We start from the raw sequence: 12,285 nt of genomic DNA on the forward strand, positions 1-12,285 counted from the left end.
CTTCTACCTTTTTTGAAAAAAATTAGTTATTTTGAGTTTTGACAATGAGTTTATTTTACCTGGGACTTGTGGGGGTTTTTTGAGGCCTGAGTGGAGTTTGGTTCTTTCAGAGAAGATCTGCATTTGCATCTCTCAGTCATCTAGGGCATTACCAGCCCAGGATCGTTTCAAATTAAATTTCTTTGCTCAAGCCTTTGGAAACCACATAGATAGTTTCAGTTTAGGCTACAGTCTTTAATGAGATTAGTTTGGGTTATGAAGTTTCAAATGAGGTTTTTCCTCTCTTCCACCTAATGTCAAGGTCAAGATGGGTAGATTTCCTTGCTGTCGCCTTCTAGGCAGTGGATTGTTTTGTCCTTGACTTTTTCCTGATGGTATAGCCCTTTGGGATCCCAGTTTTTTGTTTTTTGTTTTTTAAGAATTGTATTTATTTATTTTTGAGAGAGAGAAAACATACATGAAAAGTGGGGAGGGGTAGAGGGAGAAGCAGACTCCCCCCCCTGAGCAGGGAGCCCAATGCCAGACCCGATCCCAGGACCCTGGAATCATGACCGGAGCCGAAAGCAGACACTTAACCGACTGAGCCGCCCAGGTGCTCCGGGATCCCAGTTCTACTCTAGGGTCTCCTTTTAGATTGTTTACTATGAGTGGATCCTGTTGTCTTCCGTCTTCTGTACCATGACCGCTCTTAGAACTCAGGCGTGAGATCTTCTAGACTGTGAGTTATATCCTTAGAGTGAAAACCGTCATTTTTGGCCTTTGTGTTTCCTCTCTTGCCACTCGGGGACGCATTTTAAAGGATGGTTTATTTATCCAGTTGTTTTCATTGCTTTTTCAGGTTATCTTTTCTGCTGAGGTGTCAGGAAAGGAAATTCCTCTGCAGAAATTGTAATGAGCTCTTTTCAGCAAATTGTCAGTGAGCATCTCCTTGCAGAAATATTTAGGTATTCCTCTAATTGATTACTTCCAGAAAAACTCTTGGGCGCTTAGGTGCCAGGGACCAAGGCAAGCTTAATTAGTGAAAATGGAAAGAAGTGGAAGGAATTCTGTAGGCTCTGCAAGGGAGAGAGGAGGCAGTGGGTAGGCCAAGGGAGTCAAGCCTGGAGCTCTCCCCTCCCCTCCACAGGAATACCCTGCTTTTATTCATTTTATATATTAGGATTCTGAGCAAGATTTTGAATGATCAGAAGGGTTTGCTGTTGGAAAGAAAGTCAGACGATCACTCAGCTAGTGTAAAGCCTACGTTCTGCAAGTGAAGAGACTGTGATGTGAGGAGGGTGAGCCACCTCGTGCAGCGAGTACAGAGGAACCAACCCAGTGTCCCCCATCCCGCGGGGGCGGGGCAGTCAGGTGCCGAGCAGGCTTGGGAAATGTTCTTGTTCTCAGAGCTTAAAGCACAGAAAAATAAGAGCAGTCAAGAAAAAAAAAAAAAAAAAGGATTCATTGCCCAGAGAGGTTTTATCCCAATCTCATCCTTGTCATTAGCAGAGCGTCAGAAGGTAAACAGTTAAATTGAAAATATATACTTGTTGGTTGTACAAAATAGTAATCAGCCACAGAGCAATCTAACTGGAAGTCTGTGTGTCCCAAGCATTTTGTTTTGCTTGTTTTTTAAGATGTCTTCATTTACGTTGGCCAACATCGTAGTCCTTCCCTGCAATTCTTTTCTGTGTGGTTGAGCGCAGAGGCCTTGAGCGGTACCGTGCTGTGTTAGTCTCCCAGCGCTGCTGTAACAAAGGGCCACAGACCGGGTGGCTTCAGCAACAGAAACTTTCTGTCTCACAGTTCATGAGGCCAGAGGTCTGAAATCAAGGTGTTGGCAGGGCCGTGCTCCCTGCAAAGCCCCCAGAGAGGGATCCTTCCTTGCCTCTTCCGGCTTCTGGTAGCCTCAGGTGTCCCTTGGCTTGTGGCAGCATAACTCCAATCCCCCGTCTTTACAGGCCCATTTTCTCTCTGTCTGTATCTAAATTTTCCTTCTTAGAAGGGCATCAGTCCTGTTGCATTAAGGGCCCACCCTACTCCAGTATGACCTCATCTTAACTAATTACATCTGCAGCAACCCTGTTCCAATGACCTCACATTCTGAGGAGGCTAGGACTTCAGCATATCTTTTTAGGGGACGCAATTCAACCCATAATACACGCATTGTAACTAAAGCTATCATGCCATGTCAGGGAATTACACAATTTTTAAAAAATATAAGACACTATTTTTTCAAAAAGCCAGATGATGCCCTGGGTAGAAAGGGTGGGGTGGGGGCGTGGATAAGGACACAGAGTAGGGAGGGGAAGCAGGGAAGGATGGGGGTATGAGGGGGTGGGGCAGGGCCTAAAAGGTAAGTGGGTAGGAATTTGTAGAGATCTTGCTGCTTTTTTGTGGAACTTCTTGGTTTGGGTGGTAGATATTTTTATATAAAGACTATAAGGAAAATTGTCCTGAGAAAGATAATTGCTTGTCACACTTTTTCTTTCACTACTTAAGTCATTATTTTTTCCTTCTCAATGAGCATTATTTGAAATAAGTAATTTATTATTAAGGGACAAATCAAACTAAAAATATATAATAATTCTTGACATGATGGGTTATTTGAAGCAGATAACAGCTTCTTTTTTTTTTCTTACCTGGATGAGGTTTATGGAAATAAGTCTTTCTCTTTGGGAAACTTTCAGGAGCTGAGTGATAAATGTGTATGGCCGCCAGCACCCTGTGTGCTTCAACAATACTCAGTTCTGTTTGGCATTCAACCAAATAAGCTTCTTTGTCACGCTTGTGTTTAAATCACATGAAATATTCAAATCCTGTACAGGGTTCTTTTTCCTTGTTTGTGAAAGAACTCCGTTCTTTCCTCCTGTTGTGGGTTTTTGATCTTTTATAAACGAATTGGTCAGATGTCCAAAAACCTATTTTTCACAGCATCACACCACAGGCAAGGCATCTTGCTTTTGATTTCAGTAACTGTGTTGGATGGGGTTATTTAAACCAAAGGCCACAATTTGACAGTGCTGTTGGCATTTAATGATCTAAGGCTTTTATTATTATTCTTTTTTTAATTTCAGGATTCTTGGACTCCAGAATTAAAGTTGAAGTTGGAAAAGTTTCTGGCCTTAATTTTTAAAGCCAGTAACACGCCAAAGCTTTTAACCTTATACGTATCCTTTCGAAGCAGATGGAGACCACCTGTGGTGCTGGAGTGGCACCTGGCGTAGGCTGCCTCCTAGATGGGGTAACTGTGCGTGTTGCTTTCATATCTGCGAGGTGAATGAAGCGTTCATGGGAGAGTGTGTCGAGGCCCATGAAGAGAATTCCAGGTAGAGGGAACAGCTCATGCAAAAGGACTGAGACAGTATCTTTGGGAATTCAGTATTGCTGGAACAGAAGAATAGAGAGCAAGTCAGAGACTAGGCAGGACCAGGGCACGAAGGTTTGTGTGAGGTCTTGTAAGTCAAGAGGAGCCTTTGAAGCATTTTAAGTAGGAGAATACCATGCTCATATTTACATTTTAAAAAATCACTCCTTTTTATTCCTGATTATAAAATTGACCATATTCCTCATAGAAAATTTGGAAAGCATAGAAATGCATTTGTATGCATAAATACACCCAAAAGTATGTAATGTTTAAATAAACCTAGATACCTGTACATGTGTGTATTTTTAAATATTTTTATCAAATGAAGAGAGCGTTTCCCCATATCGTTAAATACTCTTCAAAAACAGGTTGTTTCCTCAAAAGTTTAAACGTAGAGTTAATATATGACCCAGCAGTTCCTCTCCTAGCTATATACCCGAGGGAACTGAAAACGTATTTCCACATGACAACTTGTACACGAATGTTCATAGCAGCATTATTCAAAACAGCCAAAAAGCAAAAACAACCCATATGTCCATCAAGGGATGAATGGGTGGGTAAGGTGCAGCGTACCCATATAATGGAATATTACTCGGTCACGTAAAGGGATGAAGTCCTGACATGTGCTACGATGTGGATTAACTTTGAAAACATCATGCTGAGTGAAAGAAGCCAGACATGACAGGATTTCCATTATATGATTCCATTTGTATGGAAGGTCCAGAAGGGTCAAATCAGTAGAGACAGTAGGTTAGTGGCTCCCTAGGAACAGGGAGGGTAGGGAAAATGGGGATGACTCCTAATGGGTACAGGATTTCTTTTTTGGAGTGATAAGAATGTTCTAGAATTGATTGTAGTGATGGTTGCACAACTCTATGAATATACTGAAATCCAATGAAATGTACACTTGAAATGAATGAGTTATATGTGAATTATATCTCAGTAAAGCTGTTACCAAAATTAAGAAAACCCAAAGCAAACCAGTTAAGTACTTCACCTTAGTCATGTGGCCCGCTGTGTCGGAGCTGAGATTTAAACGCAGGCAGTCTGGCTCCAGAGTCTGTGATCTTAGCCACTGCGTCCTGCTGTTGTCATCCCAATATCAATTTCCTTAGGGTATAGCTTTAAAATTGAAGTGACAGAGTTGAAGGGTATGAGTTCAGTTTGCATTGTTAGCAGAATGTTTGGTACCAGTGGGAAAGGTCTTTGGAAGGGGGCAAGGAGGCTGCTTCGGGGGCTGTTGAAACAGCGTGACTTGCACGCACGCAGCAGTAATTGAGCCGGAGAGAACAGGATTCACTTGAGGGTGAGTGCTGAGAAGTCAGTAGCTGTCTCAGCTCCTTATAGCTACATTAAGAAGCGGCCTTTACTGTCCTGAGAATTCTCTCTTGCATCTTGCTAAGGCTCTTTCTCAGATTGGCCACACAATGTGAGAGACCCTGAGGACTTTATCCTCAGTGCCTATTTTCCTCAACTTTCTTTCTCATCCCAGAAGGAGAACGGACAAAGTAACAAAGGTAATCATCTGGATTAACATTTTTTATTTTTTTAAAGATTTATTTATTTATTTTAGAGGGGAAAGAGAGAGAGCGTGCAAGCAAGCAGGGGGGAGGGGCAGAAGGCAAGGGAGAGAGAATCCCAAGCAGATTCCACGCTAAGCACAGAGCCCAATGCGGGGCTCGATCTCATGACACTAAGATCACGACCTGAGCTGAAACCAAGAGTCAGTCGTTTAACCAACTGAGCCACCCAGGCACCCCTAAGATTAACATTTTTTAAAGAACAGTTTTGCCAAGTCAAAAGTTTTGACTCACTTTTGAGTAGTGAGATAGGCACAGAGATGGAGAAAGTTCGTGCACCTCGTGAACAAGGGCTTTAAAAGTCTAAATATTTTTTTTTTAATTAAAAAAAGTGTAAATATTTATGAAGTGCTTTGCAGTTGAGTTTATCTGTGGCTCCTTGAGGCTCCCTCTGCAGGAGGGCTGGCGGTACAGGTAACCCAGATGTGGAGAGATGAAGGGAATCCAGGCCCTGTCCCAAAGGGACGTAACAGCAGCAGCACAGCCAGAAGACAGTGCAGCCCAGGGCGGGGGGATCATTTTAGTATCTTTCACTTTTACCTTGAACTAGTCTGGGGGGGGTCTTATTTCCGTAGCAATATGGAGCACCCATTTTAGAAGCATTTCCATTTTTTGCATCCCAAGTGGGAATTCCAACATTAAGTTTTTAGAATAAAATGATGGTTTTCCATTATTAGCCATTTTTTACCAAAACTGTTCATTTTTCGGTAAGGTGAGAGAAACTTGAGTTAATATGAAGTCAGTGACCAGTCAGCTCTCGACACAAGGGTTTATAAAAAAAAAAAAAAGAACAACAACAAAACAAATGAAATCAGTGGCCACAATTGTGGCTTTTTGCCTGAGTTTTGGCTTCGATGCTCCATTAGGAAACCGCTGAAATGTTGGAAAGGGTGTATGAAGTGTTTCACGCCTGCGGTGAGTTCTGGTGGCATAATCCTCAGTCCCCAGCAGGTGGAGTTTTACCACGTGAAATCGCACATTTGCCCTTCCCGCGGCAGGTTAGTTAGAGACCATCTCAGAACTTCTGCCCTTGTTTCTCCATATTTCTTTTGTTTTTGTTTTTGTTTTAGAGAGTTAAAGTTTTGTAAAGAAAGGAAGCGTTAGTAAATTATTTAGCTCTTTGCTCTCCAGGGAGTGGACAGACGAGCTTTAGACGCCCAAGGAGGGAGGTAGTCGCTTCAGATGCGGGAGGTCTGAATGGCTGTTGCCGCCACGTGCAGCCTTGCGTCTGCCCAGCCCGGCGCTTCTGCGCGTGTGAATGGCTCTGACCTACCCCCGCCTTAGCTCAGAGGGACAGGCCCCACCCATCCTTCATGGAGGAGCATCGGGCTGTGCCGGAACACAGAAGAGCTGGACCACAGATGTGGCCTTACGGGGTCAACACGGGTTGCTCCAAGGGTCACCAGGCTGTAGCCTTGTAGCTCACGGAGGCTGCTGTGCCCCCAGTGTAGTTATGCCCCAGGATGAGTCCGATCCGATTTCTTCAGCTCCTCAGGTGTTCTCCCTGAGTTAGTACAGTTCCCGAGCCTTGGCTGGGGTGGGTCCCGCGCCAGTTTTCTCATATTAAGAACAGTGGGAATTCTTTTTTTTTAATGACTTATTTATCCATTTTTAGAAAGAGACAGAGAGAGAGCATGAGCGGCGGGGGGGGAGGGCAGAGGGAGAGGGACTGAGGATTATGCCACCAGAACTTACCAAAAGTGTGAAACACATCATATACCCTTTCCAGTCCTCGAGCAGACCCTGCGGTGAGCACAGAACCCAACATGGGGCTCAGTCCCAGGACCTGAGCTGAAACCAAGAGTCGACGCTTAACCGACTGAGCCACCCAGGTGCCCCCAGAACAGTGGGAATTCAGAAATTGCTCTGGGCATTTGGGTCCTGCCTTGCAACTCCTGGAAGTGCGCCTTTGCCCCACTATTTCTATTTCTGTTCCAATGTAGTGCACCATCTCAGGCTTGGTGGCATAAAACAACAGTGTCCATTTATATTCTTGTCATCTCGCGCGGTCTGGGAATCCTGTGCTCGGGCAGTTCTCCCTCGGTGGCTCGTGGGTGCAGAGGGAGCCTGGCGGAGCCATCTTCAAGGCTTCCTCACCCACCTGCGTAAGTCTGGTGGCCGGTGCAGAAGCCCTAGACTGGGACACCTCTGTTGCCTGGGCTTCCTCGCGGCGTGGTGGCTGGGTTCCAAGGGCGAATGTCCCCAGACAGAGCCAGTGGAAGCTATGTCACCTTTTCTAAACCAGCTTCTCAAATAACTCAGTGTCATTTCTGCTACATTCTCTTCATTAGCAACAATTCCTAAGGCCAACCTACATTCAAAGGAAGGAGAATGACATTCCATCTCTTGATAGGAAGGAGTGTCAAAGACAGGGCAGTCGTTTTAAAACCACTACCCCACCTGCAATCCTTTGAGTTTCAGAAAATCGCCTTAGTTCTTGACTGATTCTGTTTGGTCCCTGTTCAGATTCGGTCTTTGAACTCCTAGGTACTGAAGGAGGGAAAGTGGTGGGAAACCTCCCTGATTCCTGCGTCTCAGCCAGCCCTTGTCACCCCAACATACCCAGCGGCTTTGGAGGTTAGCTCTCTGCCAGGAAGCAGTCATGTCTCTGAGAAGTGGCCCAATTTTACAGATTAAATAAATCTGGGAGGGGAGGTGCAAAATCTGGGAGGGGAAGAGCCTGTGTTTTTCTACAGATCTTTCCTTTGGATTTCAGCAAGGAGACCAGGGTGTTTGAGCCTTCTTTAGGTTTGATTTTAATTGAGTTTTCTGAGGAAGCCAAGCAGAATGTCTGTGGCGTTGAGACTGGCAGGCCCAGCGTGTGTCTGTGGCTGAATAAGCCCTGCAATGCAGTATTGCCATGGAGACCAGAGATTAGCGCCGCAGGGCACTGGTACCGGGGGCTCGGGCCGGCCCAGTGTCATGACAGCCGGTTGTCCGCACTTTGTCCCCTCCTCCCACACTTAGGGCTGCAGTGATCACAAAGCCCAGACTGCCCCTGATTTAATTTGACTCTAGACTTAGGTGTTGTTTTTTACATTGAAAGGTTGGGCAAGTCATTATTCTGTGTGTCGTGATAGGAAGGTTTCATGGATAAGCTGAGATTTCCATAAGCTTTTGAAAAAGGCAAGAAAAGTGCTTGGAGTGGAAAATTCTCTCAGAAGGAATTATATTTTAATATGGAGTTTAGAAGAAAAATTCAGGTTGGAAATACAGCATATTGTGTTATTATTTTACCTAGCCATCTAAAAAAGGGTGTAGAAATAGTATCTTTTGGCATTTTCGGCATTAATTGATTTGACCCCTTCGGAAAATGAGCAACTGATCATTTTTCTAGAGTGTAGAGCCCTAAATGGTATTTTTTAAATGATTACCTATATTCATAGTTATACATCATAACTTTCTTCTTCCAGTACGTGTAGATTAGCAAAATAGCCAAGAACCGATTAATATCCGAATACAAAGAAGAGAGAGTGTATCGTATTGTAAAGTTAGAGTGATTGATTTTAGATTTTTAGATGTTGGAAAAATAGTTCCATATTTTAAAATGTATCGTTTTGTTTTGAGCAACAGAGGGATTTCTAAAATTAAATCTCATCTACTCTTTAAAAAAAAAGCAATGTACTTAAAGTGGAAATGTTAGGCGAAAGCTTGAGGTTTGGCCACGGGGAGATCTTCATCACTTTTGTTTCTGTTTCAATGCATGCTGGAATGGTCGGGAAACTTTTTGTGACCTTAACCCACATTCTTTTAGTTGTATATATCTCTTTGTTTAAAACTTGGGATGTAGTTCTTTTGATTTTAGCACAAATTATGTCGGTAGTTTTGAAATATGAAGAGTCTCAGTAAATGTCGCTGGCATGACTAAAACAGTTTCATTAATATAACATGGAATTTGTAATAAGACCTCTCCACTAGCAGTTGAGTTCTTGCACGGCAAGGGATCTTGGCTCAGTTGTTCTTGTCTCATAAAATTTTTGAGACAGAAAAAAGAGTCAAAGTTCTTTTTACTCCTCAGAAATAAAGTTGAGATCTTGGAGTTGTGACCCCAATCGCTTCCAGAAATGGTCAGGTCCTGTTTGTAGCCAGCTAAGGTGATGTCTCTTACAGTAGGCTGTTCTGCTAAACGGTGTATTTGAACTGGTCACAGATATTTCAGCCCAACTGCCCACTTCCTGTGGCTGCTGGCGGTTAGGTCTCTCTTCCCTCAGGTGTACCATACTTTGAAATTGTCATAAATTCCAATTCTGGGTTCCTGAGGCAGAAGGGCCACAGGTAGTCCCTTACATTTAGTTAATTGCACAGTGAGTTTCCGAGGGGGAGTGGTCCTTTGCTCGGTCCCCTTTCAAGAGGGACTACTTTTTTTATATTGATGATTTGTATTGACTTTTACATTGATGATTTGTGAGGTCATTTGCCCCGGTTAATGGGTTTTGGTACTTCATTCATCATCTGCCACTTGGTGCACGTTGAGAAAGTTCATACAGATGCTAATAGTCACTGCGATGAAATGCAATTTTGAACCATTCTATAGAATTTTCATCGTCAGAAGTTCTAGTTTATGTAATTGAGAATTTTGTACATATAAAAAGCTTTAATAATATTTAGCATAGGAAGATGATAGTGACTTCTTCCCTAATAATATTTAAGTAAAAACTTGGTAAATGGTTTCCAAAGATGTTCTCCAAAGATTCAATACTGGATGTAAGTTCATGCCAGAAGAGTTTTTGAAGTTCTCTTTCAGTACTGAGATTAGAAGGGTGCTAAACAATAATAATATGGGTTCATTATTATGTGACATTTGGGGTTTTAATAGTTAAGATATTTTACTTCTACACATAATCATGAAACCAAGTTTTTGAAATACAGTTTGTGCACGATCTTCTCGGCTGTTTAGAACACTAAGAGGAATGGATGAGTTGGGACAGCCGTTCTTGAACTTGCGGTGTGTGTCAGAGCCACCTGGGGACTTTGTCAACACTATAGTTTCTCAGCCCCCAGCCCGCACCCACAAAATCAGAGTCTCTGCAAGTGAGGCTTGATCGTCTTTATTTTTGGATGCTTCTAATGTATTTCAGACTTTGCGTCTTGCTGTTTTACAGTGTAACCTCTGTTTTTCTCAAGTTCTCTTCTTGCATAGAAATACATTCAGAAAATCTTTGGCCCTTCCCATTGAGGAGATAGTAGTAAGAGCGGCCACTTATTGACTACCTCCTATGGGCCATCGGTGAGCTAGGCGCTTGGATGTATCTGTTCATTTAATCCTCACAATGACTTGGTTTTGTATGTGTGCTTTTTTTAAAATGGTAGTTGACGTACAGTGTTACATTAGTTTCAGGTGTACAACACTCAGTGCTCGCCTGGGTAAGTGTGATCCCCATCTGTCACCACGCAGTGTTATTACAGTATTATCGACTGTATACTGTGTGCTGTACAATCTCACAGTAACTCTTCAAGGTCATTATCACCATCCCCATTTCATAGGTTAAGACATGAGAATCTGGGGCGCCTGGGTGGCTCAGTCGGTTGATTTCGGCTCAGGTCATGGTCTCAAGGTCATGAGGTAGAGCCCCCTGTTGGGCTCCGTGTTGGGCATGGAGCCTGCTTAGGATTCTCTTTCTCCCTCTGCCCCGCCTCCTCCTTGCACACACACGTGTGTGCGCATCCTCTCTCTCTCTCTAAAAAATAAAGTAGAAAAAAAATGAGTATTAGAGAAGTGAAGTATCTTGCCCAAGATATCCAGCAAGAAAGTGGTAGAGTAGGGACTTGAGCCCAGGTCTTTATTATTTTAAATCTCTCCCTGTATAGATGAAATGTGTTCTAAAACGATGACTTCAAGTATTACACAGTACCTGGATTGGGACAAGAGGGAGTTAACTTGGGTCTGGGGGCAGCGTCATTTCCTTCTATCCAAACTTAGCTTTCTGGAAGGGGGGAAAGTAGGATAGGGCAAAATTGACGTTGATGAAGATTTGCTATTCCAGCTGTGTCCTGGGTGGCTTGGCCATCAAGTGCTGCCCCCGGTGGGGAGTCCAAGACAAGAGCCCTAGCACCTTCCAAGGCTGCCTGTTCTAAGGCCCAGTGGGGTGGTTTGTGCTTTATCAAGCTGGCAGAGTGAGCACCCGGCACCTTACCTAATTCTGGATTCTAGCTTTCTCAGCATTAGTCAAGTAGCCTAACCTTTACTTAAAATGAAGAACTGTCCTGCAGACACTTATCGTCCCCCAGACAGCCTCACGGGGCAAGAACAGAAAAAGACGCAGGTTTGGCTCATCCAGTTCTTGAGGTGATTGTAGAAACACTGAGTTTGTTTCTTGTACATAGAGAAAACAACTAAAAGAAATTGCATGGAGCTCAGTCAAGGGAATAGATTGTGTGAGGAAAACCAGTGATGGTTCGGTTGAACTACCAGAGACAAAAAATTGAAAATCAGTGGTTACAAAAGCACTTTATAATTAAACATGTTGAGAAATAGCAGCAAAGTGTGAAACACGAGTCATGTCAAGTTCGTTGTGATAGCAAAATATTCTGAAAGTAGGCATGATACTCCCTTGAGAAGAATATGATTATTTTTTTTTAGTCTGTGGGGTTTTCTTGCTGTTGTTTCATTTTAATATATATTGTCTTCCTAGAAATGTCGCAGCAGCTCCGCCAGCAGCTGGTGGAAGCCGAGCGAAGGTCAATGACATACCTGAAGCGGTACAACAAGATCCAGGCGGACTACCACAATCTCATAGGGGTCACAGCAGAGCTGGTGGATTCTCTGGAGGCCACGGTCAGTGGCAAGATGGTAAGGAAGATCCCTGGTTGCTCGTGTGTCTGTTTGGAGCTAAAGAAGTGTCAAGAGCATCGGCCGTGTTGATGTTGGGATTCCTGGCCACTCCCAGCCAGTGACACCTGCCCCTGTGCCTCACAAAGCCAAGTACAGGAAGGAGCCCACGCTGACATTCCACACCAGTTACTGTGCTGCTTGCAGTATTTTATCCATTTTTCCTGACACACGTCGACCACATCTTTATTCTTCTACCTTATTCTTTTTTTTTTTTTAAGATTTTATTTATTTATTTGACAGAGATAGAGACAGCTAGCGAGAGAGGGAACACAAGCAGGGGGAGTGGGAGAGGAAGAAGCAGGCTCATAGCAGAGGAGCCTGATGTGGGGCTCGATCCCAGAACGCCGGGATCACGCCCTGAGCCGAAGGCAGACGCTTAACCGCTGTGCCACCCAGGCGCCCCACTTCTACCTTATTCTTAACATTAGCAAAGAACAAGTTGTCTGGCAACAGAAAAAATAATATGGAGTGGCATAAAAATGGGGGAAATATGCTGCTGATGTGAAGGAAAGTGACAGATTTTCACA

The 12,285-nt window shown here is 43.7% G+C and overlaps 1 protein-coding gene across 3 annotated transcripts in view; it reads left to right on the top strand.

Annotated features, from left to right (window-relative positions):
* The window catches only part of ARMC9 (armadillo repeat containing 9), a 146,794-nt gene that overhangs the window by 19,070 nt on the left and 115,439 nt on the right, over positions 1 to 12,285 (top strand). For all 3 annotated transcript variants that reach the window (XM_026491715.4, XM_048214328.2, XM_057305543.1), the window contains exons 6-8: positions 3,057 to 3,149; positions 4,839 to 4,863; positions 11,559 to 11,716. In XM_026491715.4, the coding sequence (XP_026347500.2) occupies positions 3,057 to 3,149; positions 4,839 to 4,863; positions 11,559 to 11,716 (276 nt within the window). The remainder of the gene's footprint in view (positions 1 to 3,056; positions 3,150 to 4,838; positions 4,864 to 11,558; positions 11,717 to 12,285) is intronic.

This window comes from Ursus arctos, unplaced genomic scaffold (assembly GCF_023065955.2).
Source record: "Ursus arctos isolate Adak ecotype North America unplaced genomic scaffold, UrsArc2.0 scaffold_1, whole genome shotgun sequence".
In the NCBI taxonomy this organism is placed as follows: domain Eukaryota; kingdom Metazoa; phylum Chordata; class Mammalia; order Carnivora; family Ursidae; genus Ursus; species Ursus arctos.